This window comes from Heterodontus francisci, chromosome 26 (assembly GCF_036365525.1).
Source record: "Heterodontus francisci isolate sHetFra1 chromosome 26, sHetFra1.hap1, whole genome shotgun sequence".
Lineage (NCBI taxonomy): Eukaryota > Metazoa > Chordata > Chondrichthyes > Heterodontiformes > Heterodontidae > Heterodontus > Heterodontus francisci.
In genome coordinates, this window is record NC_090396.1 from 65,566,103 (window position 1) to 65,589,270 (window position 23,168).

Sequence of the window (23,168 nt, forward strand, 5' to 3'; positions counted from 1 at the left end):
GTCCAGGACATACTCCAGAAACTCATTCCCTTTACGAATTGAGATATGCTGTGCATCACCCGGACTATGTGAAAATTAAAACCGTTTTGCCTTTGCTACAAGCTTCTCTGATCTAGCTATCTATATCCTGCTACTGCATCACTGCTGTTAGAAGGTCTGTAGGCAACTCCAACCAGATTCTTCTACTCTTTACTGTTTCTTAATTCTACCCTGAGTATTTTCACCGACTGCTCACCCTTACTGATATCCTTGCTGTCATCTTGTCCTTTAGCAACACTGGGCTTTCTCTATTTCCTTGTCCTTTCTAAAGACCTTACAGCCTGGAATATTAAGCTGCCATTCCTGCCCAGCTTGTAGCCAGGTCTCTATGATGGCCACTACATGGGGTATTTTTTGAGCTGAATTTTTGCTTCTAATTCACATGTTTCATTCCTTATGTTATGCATGTTTGTATAGAGGATTCTGATTTAATTACCAGATTCAGCACTGCCCATACGTACTGATTGCTTTCCTCACAATTTTTAACATCTCACACTTTTTCTTATTTTTCAACACTCTTGTCCTATTTTATATCAGGTATATCATTCGTTCCTGAACTTGAGTTATTTATATCTCCTATTGTACTTTGGCCTTTGCTTGCATCACTCCTATTTCTCATCTTAAGATTATCAGTTTTACTATTATCTCTAGACAAACTAGCAGTGTCATAAACTACAGAGCTTGGCAGTGCCCCACACTATAAACCTTGCAAGTGCCCACAATACAAGTTTTGGGAATACGCAACACTGTAGACCTTGCTGGTGCTGTCCACTGTGGACCTTGAGCCTTCTCCAAGTTTTCTCAACAATAACTTTTTTTTTGTCTTTGCTCTTGTGGCTCTTGGCATTTATCTGAACTCTTAATACGAGTTCACTATCTTAGAGTCACGCCCAAGGCATGACAAGATGAGAAAGGCCATTTTGCCTCTCAGTTAATGTATTCTGAAAGACCCTAAGGTTCCCCCTTTCACCACTGACCCATCTGTATTCAATTTCTGTGGTGGACTAAAGGGCATTTTCTATGCCTGAAGTACAAATGTCATTCTCTGACATGGAGGCAGATGCTTATTGTCGATCAGAAAATGAAAAGAAATGGCCACGTTGGGACTGGGTAATCTTTCTAACATCAGCTGAACTCCTTGATGTGCTACTGCATCAGCCTGTGTGGAATGCACTCTAACTGATGCAAAATCTTCTGTGTAACATAACTCTCCCAACTTTGATTCTTTATTTGACAGAGTCTCGTTTAAGTGCAAGCCACTCATTTGTATTGATCTGCTGGGCTTCAGCAGTTGGAGAAGAAAGCAGTTCACTGCCACCTTCTCAGGGCAAGTAGGGACAGGAAGTAAATGACAGTCTTGTCGGCGATGCTCACATCCCAACAATCTTCTGTGTAATACGTATCAATTCTTTTATCAAACACTCCCCTTTTTGCATTGCTCCATATGTAACAGTCCCTCGCCTGTTTGTCACCTTTTATATAACACGCTTCAGCCCATGTGTCGGCCGTTATAGAACACACTTCAGCCCTTCTGCTAGCCCCTATAACAGACAGTTTTATGCTCAGTCCACTTCATGCCTGTTAGTCAAGTTATATTTTCTTGATCCAGCCACGTAAACTTTAATCTCTCTCTTCCTGTCACATAATGGTGGAGCCAACAGCAAGTGTCACAAGCTACAGTAACATCAGCCCGAGAAATTGGCAGGAACGTTGGAAGATACAAGCTCCGCCTAATGGGCAGCTGCAGAGCAAGGAAATTGTAACAAGTAAACAGCAGGAAAAAAAAGCGTACACATTATAGAAGCTAAACAACGGCTGAGAGTGAGCTTTGAGGTCTAGATAACAGTGGGAACTAATTGACCTGTGCTTCTGCAGTTATGACAGACCACAAACTTCCCAGCATGCCACAGCTTTGCCTGGCAACATGTTCCATCTGTTTTTCTCTCTCTGTTAAGCGTTTTAATTGATAGACGACTAAATGACTAAACCACCTGGAGTAAAGTGTGCTGGCAAGGCAGAGACTTTACTTATCACTCCATCAGTTGGCATCTGGTTGATTACATATTGAGGACATCTTAAGTACAAGACTAACACTGTCAATGTACTTTTTATTGGTTTATTTAAAGCCACAGAGGAGGTAAAGAGACTGCAAAGGGATATAAACTGGTTGTAAAGTATTTGGGCAAGCAGCTGGTAGATGTGGTATAATTTGGGGAAGTATGAAATTATCCTCTTTGGTAGGGAAAATGGAAAAAAGCAGATTATGTTTTAAAAGTTGAGAGACTAGTAAATGTTGATATTCAGAGGGATTTGGGTGTCCTTGTATGTCAATCACAGTAAGTTAACACAGGTACAGCAGCGATTAGGAAGGGAAATGGTATGTTAGCTTTTATTGCAAGTGAGTTGCAGTACAAGAGTAAGGAAGTCTTGCTGCAATTGTACAGGGCTTTCATGAAACCATACCTGGAGTGCAGTTTTGGAAGGATATGCTTTCCTTAGAGGTAGCTGTTACAACCAGGTGAGGAAGGGGTCTCAGACTCCCCTTTCATTCTTCTCTGGTTTGACTGCAACAGGGTTTATCTTTTTTACACACAGTGCTTGAACTTTCCATCTCAGTGAGCACTTGCTCCTCTTCCTCTAACATAATTGCAAATGAACCAGTCAGATGGGTTTTCTTGAGTTTAAACAAGAAAGATGTAAATTTATTATCCTTATTACTCTAAACGGTTAAAATTACTAAAATATGCTACGCATCCACCTACATTCACACAAGAGCCACATACACACACACATACACAAATAGTTTACAGAAGGAAAAACAGATATGGGAGGTTGCAGGAGAGTCCGTAATAAATAGAATTTAAAACTGAATCTCAGACCCAGAGTTCTTAGTTGAAATTGTATTCCTGAAGTCCTCGCTGGGCCACGTGCATGGTTCAGGCTTTCTTCTCAGGTTCCAGAAGGCAAAAGAGGGGCTTTATTCCTTGTCCCCTATTTGCTGGCTATGCTGGTCTGTAGGTTGAGGCATTAGTAGTTGCAGGTGTGCTTCTCTGGGTCTTTACTGAAAAGAGAGAGAGAGAGAGAGGGAGGGAGAGCTGTTACCTTGATGACTGTCAGTTACTGTCTGCTTTCTGAGTCACAACTCACAATCTCCCAGAGTTGCATGATATGACCACCTCTTTGTGTTTTTAATGTTCTTCTGGAATTTTCTTTGAAATTCAAGGTTCTCCCCTCAGGCTGCCCATACTTGGCCGGGGTTTGTTTCTTTCAAAGTCAATGGGTGTTGATGACTCTTGACGACCACATTGACAAGCTTATCTCAGGAAATTGAATCAGAGAGCACCCCATTGCTCTAAGTCAATCATGTTTGTCTCCAGTCTAATCCTTTAGTGTTTCACATGCAAATGTTCGTGGCCATTTTGGCTGCTAGCTGTTCTTTTAAAAAGTTATTTGTAACAATTTCCAGTAAAAGTCTCAGGCAAAGTTCCACTCAATTAAATTAATATTTTCCATTTGGCGTGGTTCATAACAGAGTGCAACTAGGATTCACTACATTGTTCTTGGAATGAGGAGAGATTGGGTAGAATGGGCCTATTTTCTTTATAGTTTAGAAGAGAGAGAAATGATCTCATTGAAATGTATAACATTTTTAGAGGGCTTGACAGGGTAGATGCTGCGAAGTCCTTTCGCCTCAGAATCTAGGACTAGGAGTCATAGTCTCAGGATAAGGGTCAAACATTTAGGACTGAGATGAGGAGAAATCTCTTCATTCTTGGGGGTTGTATATCTTTGGAATTTTCTACTGCAGAGGGCAATGGATGGTCAACCATTGAGTATGTTCAAGACTGAGATAATAGATTTTTGGACACTAAGAGAATCAAGGTATTTGGGGATAGATCGAGAAAGTGACGTTCAGCCATTATATTCAATGGCGGAGCAGGCTCGAGGTGCTGTATGGCCTATGCCTGCTCCCACGTGTGTGTGTATATGTATGGATTCTGGGGGTATAGTGGGGGGTTGGGGGGGAAACATCGGGGTAGATCTTGACTTTGTGCAATGGTGTAAGACAGGTGTTAGCAAACCAGAAGCCCATTTCACATCTCTGCCATTGACTTCAATGGGATTAAAAATGGAGAGTGAATTCGCTGCCAGCGAGGGTGGTGGAAGTGGAGACAACCAATGATTTCATAAGGAAATTGGATGGGCGCTTCAGGGAAATAAACTTGCAGGGCTGTGGAGATAGAGTGAGGGAATGGAACTGATTGAATTGCTCTACAGAGAGCTGGCATAGACGCAATGAGCCAAATGGTCACCTTCTGGGCCATAATGACTCTATGACTCTATAACTCAATGTATAACAAGCTGCAAATTCTCTATAGGAACAAGAGGATGCCATTTAACCCCTCAAGCCTATTCCCGTATTCAGTGAGATCATGGCTGATCTGTGATCAAACTCCTTTGCCTCATATCCCACAATACCTTTGATTAACAGAAATTTATCCATCTCAGTTTTAAAATTAACAATTGATCTAGCGTCAATTTGTGGGAGAGGATTCCAAACTTCGACCACCCTTTACGTGAAGAAGTGTTTCCTAATTTCACTCCTGAAAGATCTGACTCTAATTTTTTGACTATGCCCCCTAGTCCTGGACTCCCCAACCAGCAGAAATAACCTCTCCCAATCTACCCTATCAGTCAATATCTTGAAAGCTTCAATTAAATCACCCCTTAACCTTCTAAATTACAAGGAATAAAATCCTAGATTGTGTAATCCCTCTTTGTACATTAACCCTTGGAGGCCAGGTATTGCTCTGGTAAATCCACGCTGCACTCCCTCCAAGACAAATATATCCTTTCTAGGATATGATGCCCTGAATTGCTCACAGTACGCCAGGTGTGGTCTAATCAGGGCTTTGTATAGCTGTAGCATGACTTCTACTACCTTGTATTCTACTCCTCTAGATATAAAGGCTGGCATTCCATTAGCCTTGTGATATCACCTGGTTTACACCACTGTAGAGACTCAAGCTTTACGCCATCAGGTGATGATAAGGCCAGGACTCCTGGGACATCCCACCACAGTAGATTAGACTTCCTACAGAAAATGTCTCAGTTCATATGTGACTGAGACAACTGAGTGCTATCGATGCCTGGGGAAACTATGTACCCCAACAAGCAGCCAGTGACTTCTGGATTGGGGTGAAGAAAATGGGGAAACAATTGTGAAAGTGAAATGAAGCAACAACATGAATAAAGAACTTGCATTTATATAGCACCTTTCATGACCTCAGGATGTCCCAAAGCATTTTACAACCAATGAGGTACTTTTGAAATGGAGTCACTGTTGTAATGTATGAGGCAAGACCTCACTGCGGACTCTGACCATTCTATTTCAGGAGTATTTCAGGGACTGCAGATCTTTCAGCAGCTTTGCATTGTCCAGTTCTGGGACTTCAAGCAGGCATTCTCTGTGGAGGGCGTGTTCCTCCTCCCTCCCCCCACCATCTCCACTGTGCTCTATCTGCAATCCTGATATTGCACTAAAACAGGAGCATTTTCATGACTAGAAATGAGATACAATGATTTTAGCTGTGCGGACCAAGGGTCCCCCATTAACCAATGGGTCCCATGCAGGTGAAGTGATGCCTGACTAGAGCCCAATGAATGATGCACAGATTCTGCCTGTTTGAACATGTTCTGTCTTATCCTCAGTTTAAAATAGCTACAACCTATTGATGTATAAATAAGATGATGGGACATTCCTCTTGATGGTAATGTGCCAACTAAATATGAAACTAGTGTTTTAAGAAAATTCAGAACTGTGTGTTTACAACTTCTCTCCATCACAGTTTCTCCTGAATATGGGGAGTTGCTCTTGAGTGCATATGTTAGCTTGGCTCAGCTAACATACTCCCCTCGGTTAGGAATGGGGGCAGTTCATACTGTGTAAGACCAAAGGGTGGGGACTGATCACACCATGCATGATTACGGTAAGGGGAGACTTAGAAAACCTCCCAAAGGTACTTGAAAATCAAGGGATGGATAAAACAATCACCATCACCAGGGAAAAGGTGCTGGGAAAACTATTAGACCTAAAGGCTGACAAATCCCCAGGACCAGATGGCCTGCATCCAAGGGTCTTAAAAGAAATGGCTGCAGAGATAGTAGAGGCTTTGGTTATAATCTTCCAAAATTCCCTAGATTCTGGAAGGGTCCCAGCAGATTGGAAAATAGCAAATGTAACACCTTTATTCAATAAAGGAGGGAGACAGAAAGTAAGAAACTATAGGCCAGTTAGCCTAACATCTGTCATAGGGAAATTACTAGAGTCCATTATTAAAGAAGTTCTAGCAGGATACTTAGAAAATCATAATGGGATCGGACAGAGTCAATGTGGATTTGTGAAAGGGCAATCATGTTTAACTGGTTTATTGGAATTCTTTGAGGAAGTAACAAGCAAGATGGATAAAGGGGATCCTGTAGATGTGATGTCCTTGGATTTCCAAAAGGTATTTGATAAGGTGCCACATCAAAGGTTACTTTGGCACAAGATAAGAGCACATGGTATAGGGGGTAACATATTAGCATGGATAAAGGACTGGTTAGCTAACAGAAAGCAGGGAGTAGGGATAAATGAGTCTTTTTCGGGTTGGCTAGTTGTAAGTAGTGGAGTGCCACAGGGATCAGTGCTGGGGCCTCAGTTTTTACAATTTATATCAATGATTTTGATGAAAGGACTGAATGTATGCTAGCTAAATTTGCCAATGACACCAAGATAGGAAGGAAAGTAAGTTGTCAAGAGGAGGTAAAGAATCTACAAAAGGATATAGATAGGTTAAGCGAATGGGCAAAAATTTGGCAGATGGAGTATAATGTGGAAAAATGTGAACTAGTCCACTTTGGCAGGAAGAATAGAAAAGCTGCATATTATTTAAATGGAGAGAGATTGCAGAACTCGTAATACAGAGGGATCTGGGTGTCCTGATATATGATTCACAAAAGTTTAGTATGCAGGTACAGCAAATGATTAGGAAGGCAAATGGAATGTTGGCATTTATTGCAAGGGAAATAGAGTATAAAAGTAGGGAGGTTTTACTGCAGCTGTACAGGACCTTGGTGAGACCACATCTAGAGTACTGTGTACAGTTTTGGTCTCCTTATTTGAAAAAGGATATAATTGCATTAGAAGTAGTTCAGAGAAGGTTCTTGACTAATTCTCGGGATAAAGGGCTTATCTGATGAAGAAAAGTTGAACCGGTTGGGCCTATACCCATTGGAGTTTAGAAGAATGAGAGGTGATTTAATGAAAACGTATAAGATCCTGAGGGGCCTTGATAAAGTGGAAATGGGGAGATGTTACCTCTTGTGGGGAAGACTAAAACTAAGCAACGCAATTTAAGAATAAATGGTCTCCCTTTTAGGACAGAGATGAGGAGAATTTTTTTTTCTCAAAGGTTTGTTGGTGTTTGGAATTCTCTTCTCCAGAAAGCAGTGGAGCTGAGTCATTGAATTTATTCAAGACTGAGTTAGATAGATTTTTGATAGATAAAGGAGTTCAGAGTTATGGGGGGGGAGCAGGAAAGTGGAGTTAAGACCACAACCAGATCTACCATGATCTTATCGAATGGTGGAGCAGGCTCGAAGGGCCAAATGGCCTACTCCTGCTGCTAAGTCCTATGTTCCTAGATCGTACCATGTAGGACCACAGGGGAAGGTGGGCAGATCATACCATGTAGGATCACAGGGGTGTAGATTGCACCACATAAGACCATAGTGATTTTATTAAAATGTCACAGCAATCGTACAACTTGAACTCTGGTTCAACTACATAGAATCTGCAGCACAGAAACAAGCTATTCAGCCCAACTGGTCTACATCAATGTTTATAATCTACAAATGCCTACTCCCACTCGAATTATTTCTTTAAGGTGATTGACGAAAGAACCAGAGGTGACATGAGAAAAATATCTTTTCCATAGCAAGTTGTCATGATTGGTAACACGCAGCCTGAAAGAATGGTGGAAGCAGATTCAATAGTAACTTTTAAAAGGAAATTGGTTAAATAATTGGAGCGGTAACAATTACAAGGATATGGGGAAAGAGTAGGGAACTAACTGGATTGCTGTTTGAAAGAGGCAGCACAGACTCGGTGGGCCGAATGACCTCCTTCTGAGCTGGACTATGATTCTATGATCTACACCCCGTCACCATATCCCCTTCTCCCTCATCCATGCCAAAAGGCTCCCGTTAAATGTGGAACTCAAATGTGGAACTCAATCTTCATCAAGGAAACTTAAAGAATTACGAAAATTTTATCTATTGAATTAATACTTTGCTAACGGTGTGTTGTGGAACAGTATAAACTTGTGTCATGGTGGCTGGCTGCTCTGCGTATCTGCTACAGAGAGAGTTTGACAGTAGTTGATTGATTTACGCCCCCTTTGTTTCAGGAGGCCATGCTAACAGCCATCGTATCCTCAAACACTCCATGTGAGCGCTGAACATTTCAGGAGGACTCAGGCGCACCAATGATTTTTGGCAGCACTGCAGAGGCATGTCACAGGCTCGATTCCTTATCCTCCTCGTAGCATTGTCCATGAATTTTCAGGTAAGAATACTGTTTTCATCCAACGCTGCCCAGGATGGTTATACAAACGTGGGTCCTGGGCTTGGCATCTAAATTGATGGCACTTGAAAGCAACCCCTTGTGTGCTGTGTACTATCTAGATGTGGTTTTGGTCTGCGTTGCATGAGCTCTGCCTGACAATGTTCCTCCAATGCCTGACAATGTGTGTGTTCAATGTAGTACCGTGCCTGTTAATATGCAATGAGTATCTGTCATGGGTTTTTAAAATATTCATTCCTGGCATGCAGACGTTGTTGGTAAGGCTGGCATTTACGTTGGACATCTTACAGAGTTAAGCAACAACAATCAAACTGACCTGTGTAATTATAACTGGTCATAGAGCAGAAGGCTATCGAAGAGCTTGGACTCCGAAGGTTGAATTATGAGGAGAGGTTACATAAACTAGGGTTTTATTCCCTGGAATTTAGAAGGTGATCAAAGTTTTCAAGATATTAAGTGGAATAGATAGGGTATTTTGAGAGAAATTATTTCCGCTGTTTGAGAGTCTAGGACTAGTTTAAAAATTAGAGACAGACCTGTGGGGGGTGAAATTAGGAAATATTTCTACATGTAAAGAATGATAGAAATCTGACACTCTCTACTGCAAATGGCAATTGATGCGAGATCAACTGTTAATTTTGAAACTGAGTTTGAAAGATTTTTGAGGGCGGCACAGTGGCGCAGTGGTTAGCACCGCAGCCTCACAGCTCCAGGGACCCGGGTTCGATTCCAGGTACTGCCTGTGTGGAGTTTGCAAGTTCTCCCTGTGTCTGCGTGGGTTTTCTCCGGGTGCTCCGGTTTCCTCCCACAAGCCAAAAGACTTGCAGGTTGATAGGTAAATTGGCCATTATAAATTGTCACTAGTGTAGGTAGGTGGTAGGGAAATATAGGGACAGGTGGGGATGTTTGGTAGGAATATGGGATTAGTGTAGGATTAGTATAAATGGGTGGTTGATGTTCGGCACAGACTCGGTGGGCCGAAGGGCCTGTTTCAGTGCTGTATCTCTAATCTAATCTAATCTAATGTACTAATGGATATGGGGCAAAGGTGGGTAGATGGAGTTCAGTGGCAGATCAGCCATGATCTCATTGAATGCTGGAACAGACTCGAGGGACTCAATGGCCTCTTCCTGTTCCTATGCTCCTCTGTCCTAGAAACAGGAAGACACTGGGACAATATTGATCACGAGTGATTAAAGTATAACTTTAGTTTATTAGTGTCATAAAGATAGGCAGAGGGACCCATTCACTAACACATAGAAGGGATGTTCAGGAAGATAAGCTGTTAATAAAACTACTCGTCAAATGATTCAAGAACTGATTGGTCGGGACGTCTTGCTTGAGGCAAGTATCTTTGAAGCAAACTTTTAAGACTGTTTATGTAAATAGACTGTTTTCAAAGGAGTCAGGAACTGATAGATCATGAGGTCTTATCTGTGATATGTACTTTTGATGTCGGCAAATTAAGGTGCACAAAGGAGCATCATTTTCAGGAATAAAAACAAGAAATGCTGGAAATACTCAGCAGGTCTGGCAGCATCTGTGGAGAGAGAAGCAGAGTTAACGTTTCAGGTCTGTGACCTTTCAATACTACTGATGCTGGCAATCTGATGAAAGGTCACAGACCTAAACGTTAACTCTGCTTCTCTCTCCACAGATGCTGCCAGACCTGCTGAGTATTTCCAGCATTTCTTGTTTTTATTTCAGATTTCCAGCATCTGCAGTATTTTGCTTTTATCATTTTCAGGAGTTAGTTGGAGGGCTCAAATGATAGAGAAACCTAAAAGCTACTCTCCATACAGTATAGATTGAAAACCTATGCTGCATGCGAATAAAGTCTGTCCTATTCACTCCATCATCAAGTGCCTCCCGCTTACTCGAAGCGTGTCACTGTAAACCATGTGAGGAAGGAGGTTGACTAGCAGTTGATCCAACAATTTATTGTCCATCCCTAGTTGACTATTGAGAAGGTGGTGATGGCCTGTCTTCTTCTGGCTCAGAGGATTCCTCCTTTCCCTCGGGACAGCAATGCCAGAGACGTCTATGTTCCTGTCCCTGAGGTGACGGCAGCCAAAGATTGAGGATCCATCCCAGGATTCAGTGGTAGGGTCGCCAACTCTGGTTGGACGAATTCCTGGAAGTTTCATCTTGCCTCCTACTGCCCTGCCCCCACACGCCTGGCATTGGTTGCCCATGCTCACAGGGCCCTGCCTTCTCATAGCAAATTGGATGATTCTCAACCGTCAATCAAATAGCCTTTATGCCATCTCCAATATTATTATAACTAATAAATAAATGCGTGCAAAGAAAATTAAAAAAACACAATTTACTTGGATGCCCAATGATTTTTCTTCCGGGTGTTGCTCACTTCAATTCTTGGAGACTCCGGGGGAGTTCTGGAGGTTTTGGAAACCATACCAAGTTGGCTCCTGAGACCAGGGCTATCTCTGTCCCAAGAGGTTCATAGTCATGTATTGCAAGTATCAATACCTCAGACCCTGGGCCTACAGGTTACACTTAGAATGGTTAGAATAGAACTAAGGATTGGTCTAAAAGTGACAAAGAGAATGCACATTAGTAAGTCTAATTGACTTCTCAATCATAAAGTTCCAGAAACTATGATTTCTATGGCTAGAAATATTGTTGTAAAGTTCCTAATTTTCTGTTGTAAACATGAAGTTGGACTGGATCCGAAAAAGATTGTTGCGGACTTGGGGCCTTCAGAGGATTTTAGCTTTTAATGATGAATGCAGTGGTCTGAAAAGGTTGTACATTAAAAGCCTAGAGATGTCTGTTGGTGAAGTTAGCTTAACTCTTTAGTCTGGAATTCCTCTTTCCGCCATTTTAGCACATTATTAACCATCTGAAATGAATGGAGTTACACCTGTGTTAAAATGGCAGAGGAAAGGTATTTGAACACATTGAATGTTCTTCTACTGACGTCATGGGCAGGGATCAGATTGCTTCCGATGCCAGTGTTGTGAAAGAAGAACAAACTTGCATTTATATAGCACCTTTCACAATCTCAAACATTCCAAATCACTTTACAGCCTCCGAGGAACTATTAAACTGTAGGCAAATATGACAGCCAATCTATGCACCGCAAGATCCCACCATTACCAGATGAGATTAATGATCAGTCATGCTCTTTTTGGTAAATGATGGTCAGGACATTGGTAGAACCCGCCCATGAAGAGTAGTTGCTGCTGCAATGTAGGAAACATGGCAGCCAAATTGTGTACAGCAAGATCCCACAAGCAGCCTTGTGATAATGACCAGATAATCTGGTTTTTTTTTTGTGATGTGGGTTGAGGGATAAATATTGACCAGGATACCTGGGAAAACTCTCCATCTCCAGCTCAGAATAATGCCGTGGAATCTTTTACGTCCACCTGATAGAGCAGGCTGGGCCTCAGTTTAATGTCTCATCCGAAAAACAACACCTCCAACAGGGCAGCACTCCCTCAGTACTGCACTGGAGTGTCAGGCTGGATTATGAGCTCATTACAAAATCAAAATACAGCGGATGCTGGAAAGCTGAAATAAAAACAGAAAATGCTGGAAATACTCAGCAGCCAATCCAGAGAAAGAGTTAAAATTGCAGGTTGATTAATATCTGCAGCATGGTTTGAACTGATACTTCCCTGACTCAGAGATAAGAGAGCTACCACAGACACAGCTGACACCTTTATAATGAGAGAGTCCTGTGTGACCCAGACATGGCGTAAGTGTTCACTGGGATGTTCTCCACAAGTACGCAGTGATGTTGTTTAAAAGTTTTAGACAGTGTACAATACATCATGATGCAGTTGTGAAATATTTATCCTCCGCTGGCTGAGAGGGATTAAGACCATTTCACTGTGTATGCTGGTTGTCCTCATCCGAATGTCAGTAAATGCCGAAGCAGTCCTGGCACGAGACTCACTGGGCTGAATTTTATAAGCCCAGCAAAAAGAAATGGGCAGGCCCCACACCAAAGAGCCGCCACGATTCCAACTGCGGCTACTCATTTAGATAGCCAGATAGCCAGGGTGGGCCGCCCCCGCTCCCCCCCCATCACATGAAGGGGGTGGGCTGTCCGTCCCCGCTGACGCCATTTTTAAAGGGCTGTCAACCCTACCAGGAAATTTAAATATTTAAAGGGAAATGGAATAAAAATAAATAAATACATCTCTTTTGCCCTCTCCCCCCATCAATAACAACTAAGTTAATTATTTGCCCTTCCCCCCCAAAGCACTTAACTGTACCATCTAACTTCCCCCCCAAAACTGCACAAACTTTCAACTTCAACACTTCCCACCATCCCCTACACCCATGATGCAAATTTGACCCTGTTTCCTCCCCCCTCCCCTGCACTGATGAACGTACCTCCGCCCCGCCCAGGGATCCAAAGGCGCGGGAGTGCTGACCACTGGGCGGGACATCAGCAGGCGATGTGAGATTAGTTAATTCACTTATTTTAATTTATTTAAATATTTAAATCGCGGTCCCGTCATCAAGCGGCGGGGGGGTGGGGGGGCGGTGGGGACCGCCACAAGGCCTCGTTGCCGCCGGTAATATCAGGCTGGGCCCTGCAGGCGTCGGCCCGTGGTGGGCCTCATCTGGGGCTATCTTGAGGCCCCCCCCCCCCGCCCCCCCCTCACCCTGCCACGGACCCTGATGTCAGGGGCTCCTGAAAATCCAGCCCACTGTATTTCTCCCAGTTTGTCCGAAGTGGCACCGTCTCTTGCACACTGAGCAGAGATAGTGACAGTAGTGAAATGTTCAGCCCTTCCAAATACAGTAAACTGGATAAGGTTCATATACAGAGAGGGAGAAAACACATGGTGAGGGAAGGTAAGTGTAACCCAACATCATCTGAGTGATTTGATGTGTTACTGCAACAGCAGTCACCCTAACCAATGTATTATCCACAAGGTCAGGGTCAGCAATTTTAACAACAAGAAGAAAAGCCATTCTTTAAAATTTAGTCAAAAACGCAATATCTTAAAAGCCACAATGCTGTTACTCAAAGGCCAATAAAAATGAAAAACAAGAGCGAGATGCATTTCAACAGCATTTTAAAGGTTTTTATAAAAAAGTTGTTAATTGAATACTTTCTCACAAGTACATATTAATAAAAGTTTTTTTAAAAAGCCATTTAATTAGCATCAAAAATGGGTTTGATTGATTTAAGGTCAGGAGCTGCATATGAGTCCTTTAATGAGCTGCAGGTTGCAGACCCCTGCTCACAAAACATTTCTCCTCTGTACTACTTGACCTGATGCATGTGTAAGCTGGATAGGAAACCCCAATTATTGACTTCAATGCAGAGTAAAATGGGGCTGAGTGTAAAACTGGTGTAACTCCCCCCTTCCTGTCAATTTCATGATGAATGTTTAGGTTTAAAATCGCACCCGCGCTCCACACTATCCCGGGATCTGTTACTCAGCTGGAAAGAAGTTTATCGCAAATGGACAACCTAGGCGGGCAGTCTCCAGGCAGATCCCGTGTGTCCGAATCTCTGGTCCCTGACATCACCATCTACCCCGCTCGTGCTCCCCCTGAGCTCACTGCCACTTTCCTCCAGGCCTCTGCTGATGCTGCCTTCACCTCCTGAGTGACTACCCTCTGTTCCTCCCTCCCATCAGCTGCAATTTCGAATGTTGTCGTCCTCCTTTCCCGCTGCCAAGTTTTGGCAGCTGCTTCAGTGTGTCGGTGTGATGAAGGAGGAAGACTCTGAGAGGATGTCGGAACAGCTACTAATGGATAACTGTCTGTGGCCTGGGACTGCTTCGGCTGAAAGACACCATGCAGCAGCGAAAGCCAGATTCAAGGAGCTGAAATATATAAACAACATGCATTTCAATAACACCCTTAACGTAGTGAAACATCCTAAGGTGCTTCACAGGGGGCGCTATAAGGCAAAACCTTTCATTGAGCCAAAGGAAGACAGACTTGCATTGATATATCACCTTCCACAACCTTAGGACATCCCCAAACACTTTCCAGCCAATGAAGTACTTTTTGAAGTGTAGTCACTGTTGTAACGAAGGAAATACATCAGACAATCTGTGCACAGCAAGTTCCCATAAACAGCAAAATGACAACAATCTCCTGTTGATTGAGCGGTAATTATACAGGACACAAGGGAGAACTCTGCTGCTGCTCTTCGAAATAGTGCCATCAGACCTGTCACATCCATCTGGGAGGGCAGATGGGGACTCAATCTAACACCCATGCAAAAGACAGCACCTTTGACAGTGTAGCACTCCCTCAAAACTGCACCAGGAATATCTGCCTGGATTATGTACACAAGTAGAACTTGAACCCAAGACCTTCTGATTTAGAGGAGAGCGTGCTGCCCAATGAGCCACAACTGACCCTAGGACAGGTGATCAAAAGCTTAGTCAAAGAGTTAGCTTTCAAGGAAAATCTTTAAGGAGGAGAGATAAGCGTAGGGTTTAGGCAGGGAATTCCAGCATTTAGGGCCTCAGCAGCTGAAAGCATGGCCACCAATGGTGGAGTGATGAAAATTGGGGATTAGGGTAATACGAGGGGAACTAACACAGGGCTGGCTGCATGCACTCTTCAAAATGGCTGCTGAGGTCTCCAAATATTTGCCTGCGAAAAATCTGTTCCAGTTGTCACCTTATTTCCATGCAGCAGGACAGCAGAGATGCATTAAAGTCCTGCCTGGTGACCGTCCCTTCACAGCCATGGATACTCCTGATGTGTGGATGGCACTGTTTACTGATCCTGGGCAGCCAGTTACCAGCCTGAGTGAATTGGACAGGTGTTAATGGGAATCTCAAAGCTCAAAATGAGAGCAATTTACCGGCAAAATTATATTATTATTAGCGCCGTTATCAATTATGTGGGATTTTCTCAAATTCATGTACCGAATAGTGCCTGTACTGGTCCTTCAGATGACTATAAACAAATTCTATCTTTCCGATTTTCTGTTCTCTGTTCATGTGAGAAACACAAGTGGAGAAAGGAAAAGGCTAAACCCTGCAATTAGTGCTAGGCCATTCTTTAGGGATCTTAGGTTTTAGGGTGTACACCCACAGGCACTGGCTCATAATGGGGTATGGGGTTACAGTCCCACAGGCATTGCCTGTAATGGGGTATGGGGTTACAGTCCCACAGGCATTGCCTGTAATGGGGTATGGGGTTACAGTCCCACAGGCATTGCCTGTAATGGGGTATGGGGCTACAGTCCCACAGGCATTGCCTGTAATGGGGTATGGGGTTACAGTCCCACAGGCATTGCCTGTAATGGGGTATGGGGTTACAGTCCCACAGGCATTGCCTGTAATGGGGTATGGGGTTACAGTCCCACAGGCATTGCCTGTAATGGGGTATGGGGTTACAGTCCCACAGGCATTGCCTGTAATGGGGTATGGGGTTACAGTCCCACAGGCATTGCCTGTAATGGGGTATGGGGCTACAGTCCCACAGGCATTGCCTGTAATGGGGTATGGGGTTACAGTCCCACAGGCATTGCCTGTAATGGGGTATGGGGTTACAGTCCCACAGGCATTGCCTGTAATGGGGTATGGGGTTACAGTCCCACAGGCATTGCCTGTAATGGGGTATGGGGTTACAGTCCCACAGGCATTGCCTGTAATGGGGTATGGGGTTACAGTCCCACAGGCATTGCCTGTAATGGGGTATGGGGTTACAGTCCCACAGGCATTGCCTGTAATGGGGTATGGGGCTACAGTCCCACAGGCATTGCCTGTAATGGGGTATGGGGCTACAGTCCCACAGGCATTGCCTGTAATGGGGTATGGGGTTACAGTCCCACAGGCATTGCCTGTAATGGGGTATGGGGCTACAGTCCCACAGGCATTGCCTGTAATGGGGTATGGGGTTACAGTCCCACAGGCATTGCCTGTAATGGGGTATGGGGTTACAGTCCCACAGGCATTGCCTGTAATGGGGTATGGGGTTACAGTCCCACAGGCATTGCCTGTAATGGGGTATGGGGCTACAGTCCCACAGGCATTGCCTGTAATGGGGTATGGGGTTACAGTCCCACAGGCATTGCCTGTAATGGGGTATGGGGTTACAGTCCCACAGGCATTGCCTGTAATGGGGTATGGGGTTACAGTCCCACAGGCATTGCCTGTAATGGGGTATGGGGCTACAGTCCCACAGGCATTGCCTGTAATGGGGTATGGGGCTACAGTCCCACAGGCATTGCCTGTAATGGGGTATGGGGTTACAGTCCCACAGGCATTGCCTGTAATGGGGTATGGGGTTACAGTCCCACAGGCATTGCCTGTAATGGGGTATGGGGCTACAGTCCCACAGGCATTGCCTGTAATGGGGTATGGGGTTACAGTCCCACAGGCATTGCCTGTAATGGGGTATGGGGCTACAGTCCCACAGGCATTGCCTGTAATGGGGTATAATTTCTAGGGTTACAGTTTTATATTTTCTGGCTCACAGTGAGGTACAGTTCTAGGGGATATGGTACAGTGTCATTGTACAGCCCCACGGGCACCAGCTCCTACTGCCTGCAGCCTATCTGGGTAGGCAGTGCTCCCAATGGGTCCCGATCGTCTCCGTCCCTCTCAATCCTCTCCATCTCTCCTGCTGGCTTCCCTCCCTCCCACTTGCCTCAAACCCTCCCAATCACAGCCTTCTCTCCCGATCGCTCCTTTCCCCCCATTCGCTCTCCTCTCCTGTTCACATTCCCCTGGGAATCTTGTGTAGGGACTAAGAGTTTTGTGCAATGGATCTTGAAGGAATGGTCCATGGGAATCCTGGACTGGCATGGGATGAGTGTATATTGAGAAAGGGTGAGAATGTCCTTTTGGAAGTTCATTCTTGCACTGGACTCAGCCTGTCTCATGTTACTATAGAAAGGTTGATCTCCCACATTCCATTCGCCCTCTCGGCTGCTTCCTATTTCTACGTGAAGGAAACTCCTTGGAAGCATTTGCAATCTTCTGTTTTGATTTCTTTCTTCCAGGGGGCATCGGTCGAAGTTCTGGAGGACACCTTGGAAAAGTGGAAAAGATATTCCAATGAATGTTTCAGAAACATGTCCAGGTCCTCGCAGCCAAGAGGTAGGACGGCCCACCGTACAAAGTGGGGTTAGCTTGGCGATGCCATTTGCGGTCTCGGGGTGATGGACTCTGTTCTGTGCCTCTGCACACCCTCCCCTCCCCCTTCCCATTGACTTGTCACTGACTCCGGTGCAGTTTCTACAGTTTAAGTGTTTGAGGTGTGCAGCTGACCAGATTCCAGCCTAGGCTTCGTAATATGCCACTGTGTGGGGGTGGGGAATTGCTTGATGTTGCAGGATTCTGTTACCCATGGCAACTTAAAGGGGCAGGCTGTCTTGCCATCTGGGATAGTTTTACAGTTTCCATTTTCTTGCAACAGCCTCCCCTGGTGGCGAGGTGCGCAGATGTCCCCTGCACCAGTTGCATTCCCTGTTTCCATGCAATGTGTTTCTCTTGGCAACACCTGTTCTCTTCTGACATTGGTGTTGCTGGTGTCCATTGTCGCCAAGGATGAGAATGATTAGCTGTAGTGGTTAGTATTCCAGAGAACTGGGAGCTCAAATCCCACCATCACAGTTTCAGCACGGTGTGCTATCGAATCCTGATGAACAAGCCGTGCTGCATGGATCCGGAATAATGGGAATTAGTAGGAATGGAGGAGTTTGAAGCCAGGATTGGGATAAACCCACGCTCTCGATGATTAATGTATACTGCAAGCTCACTGGTGCCTCTTCCAAGGAAGAAAGAGTTTTACAACCTCAACACATCCCAAAGTGTTTTATGGCTAATGGAGTATCTTTGAGGTGTAGTCACTGCTGTATTACAGGAAACACAGCAGCCAATCTGCACACAGGAAACTTCTATAAACAGCAACCTGATTACGACCAGATAATCGGGGTTTTTTTTAGTTGACATTGAGGGATAAATATTGGCCACACCACCGGGGTGAGCACCCTCTTGCTCTTTTTTAATTAATACCATGGAATATTTTACATGCACTTGAGGCCTCAAATTAACTTCTTATCCTAAACACTTCCAACAGTGCAGCAATCCCTCAGTACTGCACTGGAGCATCAGCCCCAGATTTTGCACTCAAGTCCTGGAGTGGGATTTGAACCCACAACCTTCTGATTGAGAAGTAAGAGTGCTGCCCACCGAGCCACACCTAACATCACTTACTCGTGTTTCCCTTTGTAAACTTTCACTGAGCAGCATTGCTCTCTTGTCTTTTCTTCCATAGGTGTGGTGTGTAATCGGACCTTTGACAAGTATGCCTGTTGGCCTGATGGTCTCCCAAATACGGTTGTGAATGTCTCCTGTCCCTGGTACTTGCCGTGGTATAATGCAGGTAAAAGTCTTTCACCGAGAACGTTCGTAGTTGGCCCTTGAATGAAAGTCAAATAAACTTGAGGCAGTGACACCTGTAAATTGAATCAACTAAAGAAATAAAATGGGCTAATTGGGCCCTTTATACTTCTCTCCTCCATTCACACACTATCAATATTTGAGATTGAATCACAAGCTTATCGTTTAATCAGTCCTTCAAGTGTTCAGTTGCACTCCCAGCAATAGCCTCGCCACTAGACTTTAATGAAAAGAAGATGACCGACTTTTCTCTTTTACAGTGCAGGATGGCTTTGTGTTCAGGAAGTGTGGCCCTGATGGACACTGGGTGATGGACTCGATAAAACAGCCCTGGAGGGACAGCAGCCAGTGCAAAAATGATCCCAAGGATGACCGAGCTCAGGTGGGACAGCGGACATTCGCAGCACGGGGTACCTGTCAGAATCGTCAGGCAATTACAGGAATCTCAGTGTGTTCTGAAGCACGTGCACAGGGGCAGCAATTCACCTAGGGCGGCAGTGCAAGGAGGACGGTATCACATCGAGCACCTGTTATAACCCCGGCCCGATATTCATGTCCAATTGATATTAGCAGCACAGAATATCGGGCTGGGTGTATAACGGGTGCTAGATGTATTACCGTCCATTTTGTGCCGCTACCCAAGTTGAATTTCTATCCAATCATATTTTAAAGGAACCTTTTTATCTCTGGGCCATGGGGAAGGAGCAAGGGCGAGTGAGACTAATTGGATTGGTCTTTCAAAGAGACAGCATCAACACGATGGGCTGAATGACCTCATTCTGTACTCGATCAATCTGTGTTGTACTCTTAATATTCTGCACCCATCCCCTGAAAAGATTTGGTTCTTTTTTTTCTGAAAGGAATTTATTACTTTCTCTACCTGAGGTACCTCAGGTATCCTCTGGCAACCATCCATCGTGATATTGACAGCAATCTGTAAACTATTTCACTGTAATTAACACAGAGGACATCTTTCCCACTTACATCTCCTTAACTGTGTTGGGACCACCACTTTGGAACTGAGGGTCCAGTGTGCTGCCCCATCATGCCTTTAGTAATCAATATTTTTGTCACTTTTCAGCAGGAACAGGGGAAGATTCTGGATGGTTTCAAGATTATGTATACGGTGGGATACTCATTGTCCCTAGGAACCCTGGTGTTGGCCCTTGGAATTCTAGTGGGATTTGGGTAAGAACTGGCTTGCATTCATTAAAATCCACTTATTGGCCAAAGAAAGATGTAGATTCCTATCGCACATTGTTGGAGTTTGGTGACGGACTCATATAGCACAACTCTAGTGCACTGACCTTACAACACTAGTCTATTGACCTTTCACCTCTAATGCATGGATCTCTATCCAGCCCAGAGGGCTGTGGTCCAAGTTATCTATTTCTTACTTCTAACTATAAGAGGCTAAATTACTACTTTCAGCCTAGCTGCTGATGCGCATGAGCCCACTGCAAAGAGTGCCTGTCATTCAGCACTGAATGGCAAGCTGAGTTCCAGAGGTATTGTTAATGGGAGAGTATCACACTGTGCAGTAGAGGATGTTCTGGTGATGGGGAGAAGGGAAAGGGCTTTTACTCTACATCGAATTGTCATATGCCCAATCTCGGCATCCTTGATGGCGACACAAAAATGGAACAGTGTCCAGTTCCCCACCTTCATTAGCACTAAAGTCACAAAAAGAATCCATCCCCTCAGCCTGTCTTTCCAATGGGTGAACAATTGCTAACCTGCATCATTCTAAATCTTCCATTTCTTTCTTCCAGGAAGCTTCATTGTATGAGGAATTATATCCACATGAACCTGTTTGCCTCATTCATTCTTCGAGCAGTCTCAATCCTCATTAAAGACGCTCTTTTTAAAACCCAGTACAATCAAATCCCAGAGGACGTTGACATTAAAGTCTGGTTTAACAATGAGGTAGGTCCTCACTGGTGGTCTTGTACCAATTTGTAGGGAAAATGGAGGGAAACATCCTCTTATAACGAGGTCCTTTAGGTGGATGTTTGGCTCCCATATTTAGGAATGACACATTCTGATGAATCAATTTTATTGGAAATAATAATGCTGGAAACTCATTCAGCAAATTAGAATTTGGAATTGGGGCATGTTTAGGTTATCGAAAATGTGTCATGTAGCAGTTCATTGCAGGGCCTTCACTATGATGTGATGCTACAGTCACCAGAGGTAACTTCAATATCCGGTGATACCGTAACACTGGAGTCAATGGATCAGCTGCCTGTTATACATCTCTCCATAAGTATATTTTGGAAATATAAAAGAAAATCTCTCCCCAGCCTCCTTTCCAGTGGTGTTAATAGAAAGGAATATCAAAAGAGATGTAGAACAACCCGATATCACCCACTAGAATATGATTCTCCTATTGTTTCAATGGATAAGTGTTCAGCAAGGAGATTGGTTGTTCACTGTCTAGGTTGGTGTCATCTCATATGTGAAGTTAAACCAAATCTTGATTTGCAAATCCAATTGCAGCTATTACATATGAAGTCACTATTCGAGGGGTGGGTGAAGGCACAGACTTTGCGGCGTGCTCGCTTGTCCTGTAGGGACCTGACTCTGTTCTCCTCAAATGTTGAGATTGCTTGGTAACAGAGAGCTCTCCATTTGGATCTGTCCATGGTTGTTTTTTTTCCCCATGTAGTGGCCTCCAAGTTACAGGCTCTGAGATCGGCTTTCAGAATGTTTTTGTATCTAAGTTTGGGATGACCTATGGTGTGGGTTCCCGTGTTCAGCTGCCTGTAGAATACCGCTTTGGTGTGTAGGAATTCTCCATGTGAACCACATGGCCAACCCAGCGAAGCTGAGCTCTGATGAGCATGCACTTGATGCCAAGTAAATAGCACCTTGCAAGTTTAGGTATGTCACTCGTAGCATGGTATCTGAGATCCTTGGATTTGTCAAACGGAAGCACCAAGATTGGGTCAACATGAACGACCAAGATATAGCCAAGCTACTAGATGATGTGCACAATGCTCACAGTTCACCCACTATGCACTATGGGCAAATGTTAAAATGGCCCTCCCATAGTATTCTGTGTTGGAATAGGGGACAGAGAACTGATTGATGTTCCAAACAATACAAAGTGAAGTTGCATTCTTAAACTAGCAGCAAGATATGAATAACATTGCAGCATTTTACTTGCCAATTTATTGTGACACTGTATGATATCTGGCCCTAACCTCCATTACTGCAAGGCCAAGTACTAGGTTTAATCATTCCCCATTCTTCTAGCCCAGTAAATTCTACACTGGCTAAATACAACAACCAGCTGCTACTGAGTCCTTTGACCAACGTGCCAGGTTCAATGTCCAGTCCGTGCTGAATTCTGAGAAGAGAAAAGATGTGCAGGGCTACAGGGAAAAGACAGGGGAGTGGGACTCACTGTGTTGCTCTCACAGAGAGCTGACATGGACATAATGGGCTGAATGGCCTCTTGTGTTGTAACCATTCTATGATTCATTCTATGAATTGGAGTTCAGCAGAGCTCAATTAACATCAGCCCCTCCCTGGGCTAGGAAGAGGATTGGTCTGCCAGCACCTGCACTTCCCACCACTGCCTGATGATACCACTAGGAAGTGGATGATGGGTGAAGATGGACTTGCTTATGATGTAGGAACAAGGCCAACTTGGATGAGATGCCAATGGGCTACCAGCATAGATGGAACCAATTGCCCAATACATCTCTAGTTCCGGTGACCTCTCCCCCATCTCTGCTTAAATAAGGGGGATAAAAGAAAAATAAAAGGGCTCATTATCCAGATAAACTACGTTCTTCTGCTCTTCAAATCCCTTTCACAATGGTCCAGTGTGGTTAGCCTAAGAATATAATGATTAGCAAAACAAAACCATATGCTTATTACAGGATTACTTGAAAAGTTCAGTCCTAGTACATCTGTAATTAGGGAATAAACACAGTCTGATTGAACTCTATTTCCCATGAGGTCTAACCCATGTACAGAGATAAAATGACAGACTATTAAAATGCTGGAGAACTTTTACCAAAGCTGCGCAAAAGTGGGTACTCCTGCATTCCGGGTGGTAAGGTAAGTCCTTTCACCTGAGGGGTGTGCGTTAGCTCAGAGTCCCTCTGTTGATTACCAGGGCCCTA

The 23,168-nt window shown here is 44.2% G+C and overlaps 1 protein-coding gene across 8 annotated transcripts in view; it reads left to right on the plus strand.

Annotated features, from left to right (window-relative positions):
- The window catches only part of gcgra (glucagon receptor a), a 274,805-nt gene that overhangs the window by 227,568 nt on the left and 24,069 nt on the right, over nt 1-23,168 (plus strand). For all 8 annotated transcript variants that reach the window (XR_010977587.1, XM_068058445.1, XM_068058443.1 and 5 more), the window contains exons 2-7: nt 8,490-8,647; nt 17,631-17,727; nt 18,908-19,015; nt 19,293-19,414; nt 20,114-20,220; nt 20,805-20,958. Coding sequence is in view for 7 of the 8 variants with exons in the window: in XM_068058445.1 (XP_067914546.1) it covers nt 8,594-8,647; nt 17,631-17,727; nt 18,908-19,015; nt 19,293-19,414; nt 20,114-20,220; nt 20,805-20,958 (642 nt within the window). In the remaining variant the exon portion in view is untranslated. The remainder of the gene's footprint in view (nt 1-8,489; nt 8,648-17,630; nt 17,728-18,907; nt 19,016-19,292; nt 19,415-20,113; nt 20,221-20,804; nt 20,959-23,168) is intronic.